We start from the raw sequence: 17,327 nt of genomic DNA, 5'->3' as shown, positions 1-17,327 counted from the left end.
CCAACAACAACGACTTGGTGTCCTTCGTTGGCTGACTGTTGGTTTGGTGCGTCGGGGCTCTTTAGCGTGCTGTATGCTAGTGATACATGCGGTGCGTACGATGTAAAGCAATGCGACTTTCACTGCAACGGCTGCAGTTAGATGAAACAATGAAACCAGGGATGTATTTCTTTACATTTTTAATCAGCCGGATGCAGCACATCTCATCTTTTTTTTTTCCTGCTAAAAGACAAAGTAAAGCTATAAAATAATTTCCCACTCAGCCAAAGCACACAGTCTGTGTGAAGTGTCAGTAACTTTATGAAGAGAATTGATCATAATGTGAACAAATTTAATGGTTCAAACTGCACAGGAAGCAGCTGGAACGATATATGGAAACCTCCAAAAAAAAAAAAGACAAATTAAGAGAGAAATTTATTTTCATTCACATCCATGTTTTTTTTTTTCTCCGCTTTTGATTCACAACTTTGGTTTTTTTTACAGTTCGAAAGGATCCGAATGACTCACGCAACATGTATGGAACTGCGTCAACTTAAAAAAAAAAACAATATATCAACAACAGCAGAGAGAGGAGGAGGAGGAGCTACTGTCGTGTCAAACAGTGAAAAACACAAAATATCTGACGAGACGAGATCTGAAAATCACATTTTCTGCATGTAAACAGTGAAAAGGCGAATGAGCCGCTCTGTAGCAGAGATCCTCATTAAACATCAAATTTGTCAAAATATACTGTATATATATATATATATAGAGAGAGAGATATAAATACAAACAGGCAATAAAAAGAAAAAAATAAAAAGCATCTGTGTGCCGCTGTGATGGATTTGTCTCCCAGTGTATGTACAATCAAGGCTTACAAAGCTCATAAATTCAGGGATTAAATCACATACCGACACCTCCGTCGTCTCCCAAAGAAAACACTCCTTCTTCTTCCACGTTCCCTCTTTCATCCATCAGTTTTTCTTCCTCATGTGCATTTAGTTTCACTCCACCTCATACACAATATATTCTGTTATTATTTATCCATCAGACCGGTGTGTTTGTCAAACATCATCCAACCATCTTTTCTTTTTCTTCTTCTTCTTCTACTACTACTTCACTCCATCTTGGACATCTCAAACTTAGTCGTCATGGTTTCCTGCAAACAGAAGAACACACCGTCGTTATAGTGAAGGAGTCTCTGCGTGGCAGCCATTTTGGAAAACTAAATGTTATTGGAAATGGTGGTAAATGATTTTAAATCCCTAAAATGTGTCAACATAAGAACAAACTTAACATCTAGAATGATTATTTTATAATGTGTCAGTATTTATTAGTTTGCTCTGGATGACAGAGGGATGATGTTAATAACTTGTCAACTAGTTTCAAACTTTTACATGAATGAAAACTCCAAGAACACAAAGTTGACTGAAATGAATTATCCATAAAATGTCAGTTTAAATAAAAAAAAACACCTTTTATAATTTCCCAAAGTAAATGACTGGGAGTCAAACACTCAGAGATATTTAGTTTATAAGTTTATATCATGTATGATGAAGAAAAACGTCACAACTTCTCATCTGAGACGCTAAAACCAGCTAATTTTGTAGCATTTTTACTTAAAAAAATGATTAATTTTCCATTGATCAGCTAATCATTGCTGCTCTAAAGCTGACTCTTAGTTAAAGTCGACTCTTCATAGTTTATTTTGCTTTCCTGTCTGGAAATCCAAACTTTAGAAGCTTTAGAAACGTCCCTACAGAAACCTCTCTCTATGTTCACAGTGAGGTGACACTGCTGCTCCTGATTGGTCCAGACAGGGGAAGGGGGGGGGGGGGGGGGACAGTTTGCTGCCGTTTTTATCTTCTTCCCCTTCCATCTATAAATCACTGGCAGACTATTTGACGGACGGACGGTATTTCAGACTTTATGAATCACGCTATCCTCTATCCTCTTCCTCATCTCCTCTTCCGTCCGTCCGTCTCTCCGTCTTTTCTCCCCGTTGACATTGTTAAGACGATTCCCTTTTTTTGTTGCAGATGGATGAAACCCACAGACTGACAGAAGAGATTTAAGATGACATGTAGAGGGGCCAATTTGTCCGGTTTTAACAAGAAGTCTGGTCAGGAGGGGAAGCTAGCTGTACTTCTTGGTTTGCTACAAAAGAAAACCTTCTTTTAAAATGTCAAAGAACTCTTATTCTCTTATTTCTCCCTATTTCTTACCTTAAAAATGATCAGGATGAACCACATTAGAATCTGTGTAAGACTAACTCGACAATAACTACACTTTTTTGTCTCCCATCACTTAGACTGTAATGGTCAGTATGAAGAGGAGGAATGATTACAGCAATAAAAACATGTTTCAATGCTCATTTGGGCTCCTGACTGTCAAAAAACTGTGAAACCGTCCTTTAACCGTTTCCAAAAATTCAACTAAAGCCAATACGAGGCTTCAGCAGCCTGCGTTCGACAAATCAAGCTCAAAAAACTTCTGACAGGGGGATAAAAAAAAAAAAAAAGGCGACTGTCATTGATCAAAGATGTCACCCCAAAAATCCGACGTAGTTACAAAAGACATAAAAGACACAAAATATACGAGTCTCAAGTTTACACGGGGGTGGGATGACTTCCTTTTGGCTTTCAAAGGGAAACAGGAAAAAAAAAAAAAAAGTTTGAGAAGCGCTGACATAGTGTTTCTGAGCATTGAGGTTGTAGAAGAAGAGTGAAGAAGCAATTTCCTTTAATTCCGCCCTTAATAATGATATATTACATAATTTGTCATGATAGCGATAATAGGCAGGTTAGGATCAGGATTCTCCTTAATTTAATTCTTGAATAACAAGAATACATTACGTAATCTGTCATGAGGACATAAGTAGAAGTTAAGGCAATTATTTTCCCTTAATTTCATCTAATAATACTCAACGAGATGCATCACATTGTGTGTGTTCATGTCAAACAACCTGCAGGTTAAAAACACAAAAATCATTTATGTGTGGGGCTGCATGTAAGCATTTTCTTGATTATTTGATTACTTATTTGGTCTATAAAATATCAGAAAATGGTGAAAAAGTGTCGATCAGTGTTTCCCAGAGATATATAAGTCAAAGATGTTCAGTTTACTGTCATAGAGGACTAAAAAAAACAGAAAATATTCACATTTAAGAAGCTAGAATAAGAGAATTTACTTTTATTTTCTTAAAAAATGACTCAAAACGATTAATCGATTATCAAAAATAGTTGGCGATTAATTTAATGTCACTTCCTTCCCTTTTTTTCCCTACAAAGATCATTCTAGTGTGTTAGTACTTAATATTTTCTATGGGTTTTAATATCTCTCAGCAGCTTACATAAGAAATTGATTTTACATAAGAGGCACTTTGTTGATTGCTGGATCACTTAAAAAAGGTTCAGCTCGGAGATCAAAGAGTAAATAATTTGGAAAATGGTTAAAAAAATGGTCGGAATAACCAGTCAACAGAGGAGATAAAGAGATGTGGTGTCTGGTAGGACATTATCTGACCGGTTTATGAAGGATTCACCTTTAACTTCAGATGTTTGTTTTATATTTTGTTCAGTATGACGATCGGCGGCTGCAGCAGCACCAACACGCCAAACACACACACACAGGCTCATTGCCGTCACATTATTCTGCTCGCCATGACAACAGAGAAGAGGATAAACAACAGTGTGATGTAACCGTGGCAACAGCTGCTCTCTGCTGAGTGTTTGGCGCCCCCTGCTGCTCGTTATGAGAACGACAGATATGATGAACACGTTTTCTGCTTCGGTGAGTCACAGGTTTGAGATGCTCCTCGACTCTGTGTGTGTGTGTGTGTGTGTGTGTGCGCAGACGGATTATCTGATAATTTATCTAATTAAAGGACCAGTTTGTAGGATTTAGTGTCATCTAGAAGTGAGATTGCAGATTGCAACCAACCGAATACCCCCTCCCCCCCTCTCCTTCCAAGCATGTAGGAGAACCAAAAGCCCCCTCTCTCTAGAGCCAGTGTTTAGTTTGTCCCTTCTGGGCTACTGTAGAAACATGGCGGTGCAACATGGCGGGCTCCGTGGAAGAAGACCTGCTCCCTATACAGATATAAAGAGCTCATTCTAAGCTAAAGAAAACATAACAAATCTTATTTTCAGGTGATTATACACTAATTAAAACATATTTATGAATGTTATATTCCATTTCTGCCGAGTCTGTTCTGCTAGATGTCGATAAATTCTACACACTGCACCTTTAAAAGTCATGTGACGTGAAAAATGCCTTTTTTGTCTGTGTTGTTACCTGCAGTTTGACTGATCGTTCTTGGACATTAAAACGTTGTACGACAAACTTATGTTGCATTTGAGGTTAGATTTTTGGAGGAATTTGAGGGTTTTTCTGGTATTTTCTCATCTGTCTCAACCAGACAATTAACAATAACTGAAAAAGGTGCAAATATAACTTTTACTTCACGATTATTTTCAGGTTAAATAGATTCTTTAAAATAAAGAGTGATTTGACAACAACAGCTTTCCTTTCATACTTGACATACTATACAGTATCACTTATTTTTATCTAAACAGTAAAACTCTCTGCATCTATGTCAGTCAGACACAACTACTGCTTTCAAAAACTAACCTACTATTACTCTTTTTTTCTGATTTTCTGAATAATAATAATATTTCGTCTTATCCCCTGTGTGTGCAGTTATGAAGAAAAGTACGACTCACCTCATCAGAGTCCAGCAGAGGCGGCAGAGCGCTGTGAGGAGGGAAAAAAAAAAGGACTTTCAGCAACACATCTGAATAATATTAATTTACGATATATGTAATGATCATGTCGACTTACACGTCTGCCATAGATGACGGGATGTTCTCTTCAACCCATTTCAGATCCTCATCCTGGAAAAAAAAACAACAGAGTGATGATGTGATGTTTTATCTCTTAAACTGGTTCTGGTGCAGTAGATGGAATAATAAAAGATAATCAGTCTTGTAAGTGGCTGCTGTCGGTGTGAAAGTGTTTCCTGTGAGCTGAGAGCGTTTCGTCGTCACTCACCACTTTGTTGGCTTTGGCCGTTCCGTTCGTCTCGTTCTTCATCCCCCTCATCTTCATCCCCTCTGGAGAGACAAACGGATGAAAACATTACGGAGGTGAGGACGTACTGAAGTCACGTTTATGACTTTGTGTGACGCAAACACTTTGTGAATCTCACGTTTTTTAAAGACGAAAATAACAATCTGCAATAATCTGCTTTCCTGAAAGAAACAAATTTAACATAAATGACACTTTGAACTAATGAAAGGAGGGAAAGTTTTTAGATTTCTTGTTTGTTTTTGCTGATGAGGAACACTAACACGTTTATGTCATTCACTAGTGTCTACTGTCGCTGTAGAAACTAAATAAATAAAGTTTGAATTTGTATTCTTGACCTTGTAAACAGCAGCTTAAAGGGCAAAAAAAAGTCTCAACATAAGGAGACAAGCTAGATAATAAATAGTAGGTATAGACAGTAGGAGAGGAAGACTTCTGACCGAAAGCCTCGTTCATCATGGGCTCCTTCTCCTCTTCCTCGCTCTCTTCATCCACCAGAGGGCTGAAGGCGTACCTGTTGCAAAGAGAGAGAGAGAGAGAGTGAGAGTGTGAGAGAGAGACACTGGCTTTACTTACACAGATTACAAGAAAACAAAATATCAGCAACACCTCAGACTCACTCTCTCTCTCTAACACACCTCTGGTTATTGGCCGACGGTCGCCATAGGAACATGATGACCAATAGGATGAGGGAGAACAGGAAGCGCCAGAAAGCGTCATCTATCCACAGCTCCCTCCAGTCCTACAGACAGAGGAACATTTTTAATATATATATATAAAAAAAACACTTCTAAAGGCTTTAATTAATTAATTCAGTGAATAAAATGAAAGAAGATATTCAGCTGAATACTGGATGTGTTTAAAACTAAACAAACTATCTTATTATCCTCTGAAAGTTGACTTGAACTCCTGAAATCACCATTAATCCCCAGACACAGACTATATCAACCATGTCGACTGAAGATTATGTGTATATGCTGCTAATCTGCAACAGTAAATAAGATTTTAGAGGAACATAACGTCTCCTAAAGTTTTTTTAATGCCTTTGTCTGCGACTAAAGCGTGTTTTTATGGATTTGTTTTGGCACTTCGTTAAGGTCGTCTCATTAAATACTGAAAAAGTTATCAAAGACTTGAAGGACGAGACAGGATGTGTTTACTTTTCTTATTATTTAACCAAAACAATCAACTGTTAAACTGTGTGTAAAGTAAAGATTTTACATTTCATAATTCCTCATTTTAGCTAATTACTGTTCTTCTTTCAAATAAATGGAAATTAAAAATAAACAGACAGGAATAAATCTATTAAAACTACTTACAGACTGACATTTAGACATCTTGAAGGTCTTGGTGGTCCAGATGATGAAGATGACTGACGCTGGAAGACAAACACATACAAAGATTTAAAGAGAGTGTTAACGTCTCTCTAAATGTTCAACAAAAGTTCAATCCCCCCCCCACAACAACACACAAACACACAGGTTTTTAAATTTTTTTTATACCTATGACGGCGAAGATGAGCGTGTTGGTGAAGTGTCTGTAGAGCGAGAGCTTCACCACGTTCCTCCTCAGCCTCAGCAGCTTCATCGTCTGAGCCAGACTCACAAAGATGTGACGACACAGTCAAGGAATATCAACCGGGAAACACTTTCTATTGATTAAATCACTGTAACGATAAGGTCCAAACTGATACATTCACACTTTGTGCTATCCCACAATCCTGTTGGTCCGGTTGCATTTGCACCAGAGTTCATTTCATGACATTAACCGTGAGCGTGCAGGGGTTCCTGCTCGGACAATAACGACACATGTAGGCGAACAGAGCAGAGAAAAAACAAACAAACAAGAAAACATTTTAAAAGGGGGAGAGAGGAAGCAAAAATTTCTGGGGGAGGGGGGGGCGGGGGGGGAGCTGCAGTAGCGGATATCCACCAGCAGAGGGTAGAGTCGAGTACAGCCAGAGGGATAGCAGCCAGGAGAACTACATCATCTTCAGCCTAGAGAGAAAGAAAAGAAAGAGAGAAGAAGAAGAAGAAGAAGAAGAAGAAGAAGAAGAAGAAGAAAGTGACGACAGAAGGAGGGAGAGTCAGGGAGGAGGAAGGCAGTAGGGAAACAGAGTGGCGTTGCAGGAAAGAGAGGACGAGGAGGAGGAGGAGGAGGATGAGGAAGGATGAGAGAGAGGAGAGAACAGAAATGCAGACAGAGCGTACACTCGGGTCAATTAGCAGCTACAATTACATCTAAAGTTTGTTTTGCTTGACTGGGCGCAGCAACCGGGTGGGGTTTACTCATCATTCAGTGTTAGAACTGAACAGACTCAACTTTGAGGCATTTTTGTCTGATGTGGTAAAACCCACCCAACAAAAACTAAACACCAACAAAACAAACAACTTCCTGAAGTCAAACCGAGCAGCCTGAATCCAGACAGAAAGACAGAAAGAGAGCAAACACGGCAGGTTTAAGCTTTTCATCGGCCCCTCTGGTGGCAGCAGGCGACATCGACAGTGAACAACGACTGATGGTTGACAGGAAGTGTCCTCAAGTACAACTGTTGTTACTTTTGATGTGGAGAAGAGCATCTGTTAAAAGATTTCACTGTCACTTTATAAAAACAACTACTTGAATGGAAGTAAAAGTACTCGTAGCTATAACATAAGTAAAAAACTCGACTGTGAAATGAGAAATAAATTAAGATTTCACTTATAAATCACCATTTTGCACCATCACTGATAGATGAAGATGAAGCATTAGACTGTATATGACATGGATACAAGACACTTAATTAATTAGAGATGCATTAATATAGAATTATATATTATATAATATAGGGCCGATAACCAATAACGATCTATTCGCTGTAAATCAATATATTACAATAATATTAATATTTGATATTAATCTTATAAATGTGACAATAAAGGCTATAGTTTATTTTCTAGTAAAACACCAATGTTTAAAGCTTTCACCACCATCCCTACCACATTTTTATATGATGTAGACTAATTAAGGCCAGTATCTCCTTAACGAGCTCCAGTACCGACAGAGGATCTGACCTTAAAATAAACTCCACACAGGTTTTGAAGTTTCCTGTTATTATCGTCTAAAATTTCATGATTGGAACAGTTACAATAAACTCATATTTATTGAGGGTATTTGTTGGGATATGGCTTTTATTTTGGTTTTATTTATCAATTAGTTATCAAAATAACACACCAACAAAAGGTCGGGCTGCCTTATTGCAAAGTTTCTGTCCTTTATCCTGATTGTTTTATTCTTGATTGTGTGTGTTTGTGTGTGTGTGTGTGAACATGTTAAAGGATATCCACCAGACAATACAGGAGTCAGTGAAGGCCAGCACTATGTCACACAAAACTCTACTGCTGGTGTTGTCGCCTCGATCCTGGAGAGAGAGACAAGTTAGACACACACACTCTCTCTCTCTCTCTCACACACACACACACACACACACACACACACACACACACTCTCTCACATGGTGCTGCTGCAGTGTGTGTGTGTGAGACTTACAGCGTTGACTCGTAGGATCCCCTCGACGATGGAGAAGATCAGGTAGAGCAGACCGACTCCGACTACTCTGTGGAGCAACGCGCCGAGTCTGGGCCTGGTGGAGAGACCAGAGAACAATGTATACAGAGACTATATGAAAAACTACAAATCCCAAAGGGTTTTGGAGAGATGATACTAACTTGACGATGCCGTATCCCAGGCTGGCGATGATCACCAGCACCCTGGCCAGAGTCCTCTTGACTGCGGAGAGGACCTCAGCGAACACCACTGCCCCCTGGACTGCAGGAGGAAACATTACAAGTCCTTACACCTCCTGAACCTCACAACGCTCCGCTCAGCGTCACATAGAAGAGAAATCACCTCCGTGTGTGTGTGTGTGTGTCTTCACCTACCAGACAAGCCGTCGTATCTGATGCTCTGAAACTCGGCGTAGTAAACGGCTTTCTCCAACATGCCCAGGAAGATGACTCCTCCGATCCAGAACTGGATCCTGAGCAGATCCCTCCAGTAACACGCCGACAGGACCAACCACAGCAACGCCAGCAGCACGTAGACGATACACATCACCATGTAGAACTGGAAACAGGAAGAGGGGTTTACTACTCAGAGTGTGGTGCGTTTGAGGTACAGTGTAATCTGGAAGTAACTGCAGGGTGACACGTTCTGTTGCGTGTGTTCTTACCACCATCAGAGGCCATTCAGAGGCTGATATGAAGTCATGAGGACCCCTCATGCTGATCTGCACTGCAACACACAAACACACAAACAGATATTGAATCTGCTCCGTTTTTCCTGCTTTTCTACATTCAGACAAAGTCGTCGTGTCCGAGCGTGTGACTGACGCTGTAGATTCCAGGGTGCCGGAGGGTTGGCGGGGTCGGGGGCTCGGCTCCTGTCTTTGATCTCTTTGATGCTCAGGATGAACATGTAGGGTCCGTCCTCCCAGCTCTCCGCCACCGCATCGAAGTGAGGATGACGAGCCTTTTGAGCAACGAGACAGAAGAGCTTTAACATCAAGATATAAAGTAACTGGGCTGCGCTACGTCTGAACACACAAATGTTATGCTTTAGGCATTTAGGGTGCAGAGTTTGGTATTAAAACTTTGCTTAAAGAGGGAGAATCACTCATTTTTTTTCTTGAGGAAGAGAAAATGAGGAGTAAAACCGCTGCTCTTTAGCTGGATGGAGAGAAAATATCAATATTCTCACAGGTCCCTTAATTTTAAAGTAATTTCCTAGAAATTTTCTGAGTGATTTGCAGGTATTTAATGGCTAATTTTTTTTAGCACATTTTACATAAAATTTTTCTTATAATTTGCACCATTTCTGCAAAATGTCCTTGAAAAGAAACCTTTAAATATCTGTAAATTACATTAAAAAATGAGCAGGAAATTAGTATGAAATTAAAGGACCTGTAAAATGAAGCGTTACTGAAATTTTCTGAGTGATTTGCAGGTATTTAATGGCTAATTTTTTTGCACATTTTACATAAAATTTTTTCTTATAATTTGCACCACCGTTTCTGTAAAAAAAGAAACCTTTAAATATCTGTAAATTACATTAAAAAATGAGCAGGGAATTAGTATGAAATTAAAGAACCTGTAAAATAAAGCGTTGCTGAAATATCACCGGACATGAAGGTGCTGTCTTGGTGTCCTGGCTTTGCAGGTTAAACTCTGTTCTGTAATAGCACACCTATATCATAGGATTCAAACCAGCAACCTCCTGCTCAAACGCGACTCTTTCAGCCTGATGTAATAAGCGGGTTCAGCTGATCGAACAGTGTACAGACTGACTGACCTTTTTAGGAGGGGCGCCGCCTTTCCCTGTTTCTGCTGAAGTGTTTGACTTCTCCGCTGCAGGAGCCTGAGAGACAAACAGTCAAATCAGTCAAACAAGCTCAAACATTTAATAATTAAAACATCTAAAATATATGGATAACTTCCAAAAGAGTGGATTCTTTTAATCTTTTTAATTCTTTTTTTAATTTTTGAACTATCAAGGACTGTAAGAGAACCTTTAATTCTGCATTTCTACTTTGGAACTTTGGAGGAACTGATAACCCAATGTAAAACTGCTGATAACTAAATTGAAGGGCTGCAACTGATGATTATTTTCATTATTGGTTGATCTGTTGATTATTTTCTTGATTAAGCAATTAGTTGTTTGGTCTATAAAATGTCAGGAAATTGTGAAAAATGGCGATAATGTCTCCCAGTGTTAAACAAAATCCTTCTTAATGACCATTAAACAATAGAGACCAGAGCCGAAGTATCAAAATTTAACAGAATTTATTTTCTTGTACAAGAAGGAGCGTTTCACAATGCAACGCACAAAGAAAAAGGCTCCCAGTGGAGCGTTTATAACAGGGTTTTATCATCATATATAACATCATGTCTGTTTTCAGTTGTCCTGTCCAACTGACCCCCAGATGACCTGTCTCACCTTGTCTCTTTCTACATCTTCCTCTTTACAAATATAATGCTGAACTTCCTTTAACCTCAGCTGATGAGTCTGCTGATGTTGCAGTACAAGACAGGAACTACTGATCATGATCTAGATAAAATAGTAACACTCATACACAGTGTAATCATAATTACTATAACACCCAGAACCCAGTCCACAACTCAAAGATATTCAGTTTACTGTCAAAGAAACCAGAAAATATTCATATTTGAGAAGCTGGAACCAGAGAATTAGTACTTTTTTTCTATTAAAAAAAAAAGACTTGATTATCAAAATGGTTGGCGATTAATTTAATAGTTGGCAACTAATCTATTAATCTCTAATAAATGTAATTAAGTTATTGAAGATTCACTGAGGAATATCTTCAATATCAATACAAACATCTCTGTTCACATCTTGTCATTTCTATTAGTAACAGAGAGGATATTCACAGAAATTATGTTTATTTATACGCATGAAGAAAACGGTTACTTCACTGATTTTACAGTATTATTGCAAATGATTTATAATCGGTTTAGTTTATTAGTTTAGTTAAATAACAAAGGGGTAAAAAAAGGTGATATTTAAAATAAAAACTCACTTCAGTTCATCTGAGGCTCCAACATACTGCAGGTTTCTACTTTATGTTTTATTGGTTTTTTCTACTTTCTGCTCTACTGGATGTGAGTTGGACGTACAGACCTTTGGTTTCGGATGCTCTATCGCAGCTCCCCTCCTCCTCCTGCTGCCTGAAGTCTTCTCTGTGATTGGCTAAAAAAACAAACAAAAAAAAAACAGAGGAAAGTGAACATATTTTTAACCACAGTGAGTGATAATAACACAGATTAAATCTTAAATCTCAAAACTCTTCCGGATATCTTCAGTGCATGAAGTAATCTGTGTCAAACTAATTCAGGGTTAAATTTGAGGTGGAAACTTAAGTAGTCCGACTGAAATCACATGTAATCATCGCTTTTTGTTTTTTAAATGTATTGTTAATAGTTTTGTATGATTAGGGTTGGGAAATATCAGAACCTGGCTAACCGGTGTGTCAGTGTCTGTGTTTGATTGACAGCAGCTAGCAAGCTACTGATGCTACACCGTACAGAACGGAGACAAAGTAAACAAACGACTGAAGCTACAAGTCATGGACAAACAAAATGTCACTAACAAGCATTTTGAAAGGCAACGAACAAATCAGCATCTAAACGGGTCTGAAGTGACATTTGCAGACATGCTGTTTAATGTGCTGCAGCTGAGCGGCTAATTAGCTACCTAGCCTGCTAACTGACGTTAGCGGTGCACTTTTCCCTGGTGAATGTTTGTCTGGTGGCTCGTTCAACAAGCTAAGCTGCAGGAAAAGACGTGTGTTCATGTTGGTAAGTTAGATAAGGAGACTTTAGCAGGAAAGCTAATGCGGGTTGTTGTTCAGAGTCTGTGGCTCTTGTGTTGTGTAGCAGGATGCAATCAGGCTCAGTGTGACCGTCTGCTCTGCCGATGGTAGAACGACATGTTATCGCTTTATTCAAATATTTGATTTGCTGTATTGGAATAAAGACTCCAGTTACGTACATGGATAACAGAACAGTACTTCATCAATATAATATAAAACAAGGGAAACATTTCACAGGACAAGTGATTTACAGAGCAGATACGTAGCTGTAGTAGATTAAAAAAAAAAGCAATTTAATTTCAGTTGGACTGTAAAGTGCAGAGTCTGGTTGAGACAGACAGGCAGAGAGAGAGAGAGACAGAGACAGGAAGTGTCTCACCTGTTCCTGCTGCGGTATTATCAGTTGAGTTTTCGTGTCAAAGACATCCAGGCCAAACTGTGTAGTGAAACAAACGCACCCACTTTAAAAATACAATCACCAGGTACGATCACTTCATCACTCGTTTGTTTGCAATGTATGTGTGTATGTGTGTGTGTGTGTGTGTGTGTGTGTGTGTGTGTGTGTGTGTGTGTGTGTGTCACCCTGTCGGGGTTGGTGTGAGGCTCGCAGGTGATGGCAGAATATTGGTGAAAGACATAGAAACCACTTCCTCCTCCTGGTTTGACCTCTGTCGACCTGAAATAAAGTGCTGCCTGCGTTGCCTGGAGACACAAACAAACAAACAAACAAACAAACAAACAAACACACTAAAATCAGACCAAAGCAGAACGGCAAGTCTGGGTCTGAGACCAGGTTTGTGTCGGGTTTAGGATCAATAGAGCACAGCAGAACAGAAAATAGAGTCTTACGTCCAGGCTGAAGACTTCATCGTAGCAGTGCGAGTTCCTCAGATACCACGAGACGTTTAACGAGGCGTTACAGCTCTCTGCCCCCACTGACCACACACACACACACACACACACACACACACACACACACACAGATCAGATTAGCAACTTGTAACTGCTGCTTGACTAAACTAAATCAACATTTCACTTCCTGCATCATTGAGGAGAGAAAACCGTCACTGACTATTGAGAGAAATTCAAATCAATACAACAATAACAGACTGTTGAATCAAAAAAGATAAAGTAATGCTACTAATGAACTATGCAAGTTTGTCTGTTAATCTCTTTAATAATTCAACAAACATTTATTGATTGATTTTGAAGATGGCTGTATCCAGGGCTGCGACTAATTTCTATTATTATTTACTCAATGAATCAATTTGGCTTATAAAATCTCAGAAAATGGTGAAAAATGTTGATGAATGTTTCCCAAAGCCCAAGATGTAACCTAAGATATCTTGTTTTGTCCCGATCAACAGTCCACAACTCAAAAGATGTTCAGTTTACTGCCACAGAGGATGAAAGAAACCAGTAAATATTCACATTTATGAAGCTGGAACCAGACGCTTTTAGCATCCGCTCTTATTTCCTGTTGATCAACCAATCAGCTCTGACACAACACGATCATAAATTCCTGTTCCCACCTCAGGTAAATGCAGCATAAAGTCACACTTGTGAACTGTAATCAAAGTAACGTTGACACAGTGCATAGTGTGAGTTTGTTTAGTGTGTTTGTTAGATGTAAAGGGGAGGTAGTGTGTCACAGGAAATGTGCTCCCACTGTAAACACACAGAGTCAAAGTTTTCCTCTGGCTCTTCTCTCATTAGTCTCTCCATCTTTCTAACCGCCATGACAACAGAAAATCATTTAAACCTGGTCGGAGAAGGAGGAAGAGGAGGAAGAGGAGTAAGGGGAAGTTCCCTGCATTGTAACTAACTCGTAGGATGCAAAAGTTTCAGTGCAACTCCCACAATACGCTCAAACTAAGCTATATTTGAACTTAAAGCTGAGACTGCAGATTAATTACTGTACTTTTAACTGAGTTAGTTAAGCCGAGATCGCTCTGATATCCCTCTTCTCAGCTGACTCAGCTGATGTCAAGAATAAAACGTGAGAAGAAGAAGAAGAAGAGCAGCTCTAGTCGTGAGGAAGATCTACTTACATTTCAGATGGATGAAGCTGTTGTTGAACAGAGTTTTAGTGAAGAGGAAGAAGGTCTGCTTCTTCAGAGTTTCCTGGAACAAATAAACACAAACACACCATCAGACTAAAGAGTCAAAATGTCTGAAACAGGCAACATCAGCATTAAATAAGTGATAAAGTAATATTCATAAATAAATGAGAGTAAAACATTTATTTATTTATCATTTTTAAAGCATAAAGCAGGCATTAAAAGTCAAATATACAAAGACAGAACTACACAGAAGTAGTGTGAAAGTTTCATGGGTGTTAAACTGCTAAAAAAAAAATCACCTTTTTGTCCTTTAACTCTATTAAAATGATGAAATGTTGAAATGTTATTGTCCTGTTAGAGTAGCTGATATTCATTTATCTTGAAATACGGTCAGAAAGCTTCAATATCATGTTTCAGATTTTTAATAAAGCTTTTATTTTCTTAAATTTCTCAATTCATCGTTTCAGGTCTATAAAATGTCAGAAAATTATTTGAAATATTTATATATTATATATTATTTGCTGCAGGTATTTTTGCTTGAAAATGATTAATCGATTATTGATGCCGATCGACTTCTCATTTATCTTTGAATATGCACAGAAGAAAACCTCAGCGTCACGTGTCAAAAGAAAGACAGAGTCACTGACCCGTGACTCAAAGTGAAACAGGAACATTTACAGCGGATACCAACAGCCTTCATCATCATCATCATCATCAGTCTTAACAAAGCTGAAAACATCAAGTTTTTCTGTTCTATGAGGAAACCAATGATGTGACGTCACGGACACACCTTTATGTATATATATAGAGTCCGGTCAGACGGACTGGGGTGTACCGATAAACACACACACACAGCGTCAGCAGCGAGTCTGTATCATGTGACTTATTGTTTACACACGAACACACCCCGCTTTCTGCACAACCGCAAGAACAAGTTTTAACCCCGAACGGATGAAACTGGACGGAGTGTGTTTGAGAAGGGAGAGAAGAAGAAGCAGTCGAGTGTGTCGGTGTTGTCTCAGTTTCACTTTAAAGCCGCAGTGTGAAACTTTCACATATAAATAAACATTTGTTACATTCAAGCCAAATGAGTTCACACGACGCTGATTAAGCCGATCAGCGTCAGATGATGAATAACTTTGTATTTCACAGTATACGGAGATTTTAATTTTGATGTCTGTGGTGACATTCCCGCGCCGGCCGGATGATGCATACTGAGCATTCTCCAGACGTCTGCTGGCCAAGCGGTCTGAGTCAGGCATATCAAGAGGATATCTGACACATTTACAGTCTTTTTTAGCATCAAATTCCCTCTTTGTGTTTCCCTGTTGAACTTATTTGCAAAAAACGAACGCTGTGGATTAGAGCTGTAACTAACGGTCTATTAAATGTCAGAAACCTCAACCTGCAGCCTCAAATGTCTTGTTTTGTCCCGACCGACAACAGTCCACAACACAGAGATGTTCAGTTAACTGTCATAGAAGACTGAAGAAACCAGAACATATTCATATTTGAGGTTGAGTAATTATTGCAGCTCTACTGTGGATTTTGGCCTCCATCACTTAGCCTACACAGAAAGCACATTCAGACGGCCTGTATGAACAGCAGGAAATGATTACAGCGAGTAAATAGCAGAGGGTTTAGATACGAATGCTTTTCCAGCTTTAACTTTTCATATTATGAGCTTGATGTAGTTGAAGTATTGCAGTAAAAGTAGTGGTTTGGTCCCTCTGACTGATATATTATTATATATGACATCATTAGATTATTAATAGTGAAGCATCAGTGTTAGAGCAGCATGTTACTGTTGTAGCTGCTGGAGGTGGAGCTAGTTTACACTACTTTATATACAGTTAGCTAGTTTAGTCCAGTGGTTCCCAACCTAGGGGTCGGGCCCCTCCAAAGGGTCAGCAGATAAATCTGAGGGGTGGTGAGATGATTAATGGGAGAGGAAAGAAGAAAAAACAAAGTTCTGATACACAAATCTGTTTTCAGTTTTTGGACTTTTTCTCTAATCTTTGATTTTTGCTGAAATATTGGATCATTTGAACATTTATTGAAATGAAAGCATGTGAGAAGTTTAGAGGGAAAAATCACTATTTGGTGGAGCTGTTAACAACTCATAGACATGTGAAATGTGACCCCGACTACACACTGCTTTTTGTAAGACGTCAAAAGCCAAAAATTTATTACTAAATTGTCTTATTGCACATGTATTACATTTTATTTACTACAAATCTTCATCTGAAAAGTAACTAAAGCTGTCAAATAGGCTAAATGTAGTGGAGTAGAAAGTACAATATTTCCCTCAGAAATGTAGTTTAGTGGAAGTATAAAGTAACATCACATGGAAATACTCAAGTAAAGTACAAGTACCTCAAAGCTGTACTTGAGTACAGTACTTGAGTAAATGTGCTGTGTTCAGCTTGCTAACGTTGTTTACATGTTTCGGATCCGTCAGCTGAGTTTTAATTTGTTAACAAGAGAAACCGCGGCTCTAAAATAAATTATAGCAACACATGAGCTCCTTTATTTTCACCTGTAAGCAGGTGAACACATGAATTTATCCGCTGAATGATTCACAAACAACATCTAGCCGCCACAAGGAGGAAACTCACGCTATCGACGTTCAGGATCCATTTCCCCGGTTCGGACGCGGCGTCAATCGGCCCGCTGAGCCCCATAAGTACCAGCAGGAGCAGGGACCAGAGCACCGGTCCGGCCCGGTCCGGACCCGCGGAGCTCGCCATTTGAGCCAGGAGGACGAAGAAACCAGCAGCAAATCAACCACGACGTCCCACAACAAGCTGGACTCTTCCTGGTTCCGGGGT

General features: G+C 39.1%; 2 protein-coding genes across 3 annotated transcripts in view; one reads left to right on the top strand and one right to left on the bottom strand.

Annotated features, from left to right (window-relative positions):
• Nucleotides 1–2,332, top strand: part of si:ch211-137a8.4 (neurofilament heavy polypeptide) — a 51,720-nt gene extending 49,388 nt beyond the window's left edge. Inside the window, exon 4 of the mRNA XM_042413207.1 lies at nucleotides 2,019–2,332. Coding sequence (XP_042269141.1) covers nucleotides 2,019–2,026 — 8 coding nt within the window. The 3' untranslated portion in view covers nucleotides 2,027–2,332. The remainder of the gene's footprint in view (nucleotides 1–2,018) is intronic.
• Nucleotides 220–17,327, bottom strand: zgc:162698 (Transmembrane protein 87A-like). Of its 2 annotated transcripts, none has more exons than XM_042413214.1 (21): nucleotides 17,115–17,327; nucleotides 14,485–14,557; nucleotides 13,283–13,368; nucleotides 13,016–13,135; nucleotides 12,813–12,869; nucleotides 11,743–11,811; nucleotides 10,396–10,461; nucleotides 9,438–9,576; nucleotides 9,278–9,339; nucleotides 8,988–9,171; nucleotides 8,775–8,874; nucleotides 8,596–8,689; nucleotides 8,390–8,467; nucleotides 6,570–6,678; nucleotides 6,387–6,445; nucleotides 5,688–5,809; nucleotides 5,508–5,581; nucleotides 5,032–5,093; nucleotides 4,822–4,874; nucleotides 4,704–4,734; nucleotides 220–1,138 (listed from the first exon to the last, which is right to left on the bottom strand). In XM_042413214.1, exons 1-21 carry the CDS (start codon nucleotides 17,244–17,246, stop codon nucleotides 1,097–1,099), a joined length of 1,812 nt encoding a protein of 603 aa, XP_042269148.1. In that variant the 5' UTR covers nucleotides 17,247–17,327; the 3' UTR covers nucleotides 220–1,096. The 2 variants fall into 2 exon arrangements, with proteins under 2 accessions (XP_042269148.1, XP_042269149.1); XM_042413215.1 differs by having other exon boundaries at nucleotides 5,706–5,809.

The sequence above is a fragment of the Thunnus maccoyii genome, chromosome 6, assembly GCF_910596095.1.
Source record: "Thunnus maccoyii chromosome 6, fThuMac1.1, whole genome shotgun sequence".
NCBI classification, from domain to species: Eukaryota; Metazoa; Chordata; class Actinopteri; order Scombriformes; family Scombridae; genus Thunnus; species Thunnus maccoyii.
Note: the sequence above shows the minus strand (reverse complement) of the source record. Positions and strands in the feature narration are given on the sequence as shown.

Coding starts and splice junctions, on each gene's coding strand:
- zgc:162698 (XM_042413214.1), bottom strand. CDS start 17,246: ATGGCGAGCTCCGCGGGTCCGGACCGGGCCGGACCGGTGCTCTGGTCC. Junction 10,462..11,742: donor TAGAGCATCCGAAACCAAAG/GTCTGTACGTCC, acceptor TTTGTCTCTCAG/GCTCCTGCAGCGGAGAAGTC. Junction 6,446..6,569: donor GCTCATCTTCGCCGTCATAG/GTATAAAAAAAA, acceptor TTTGTCTTCCAG/CGTCAGTCATCTTCATCATC.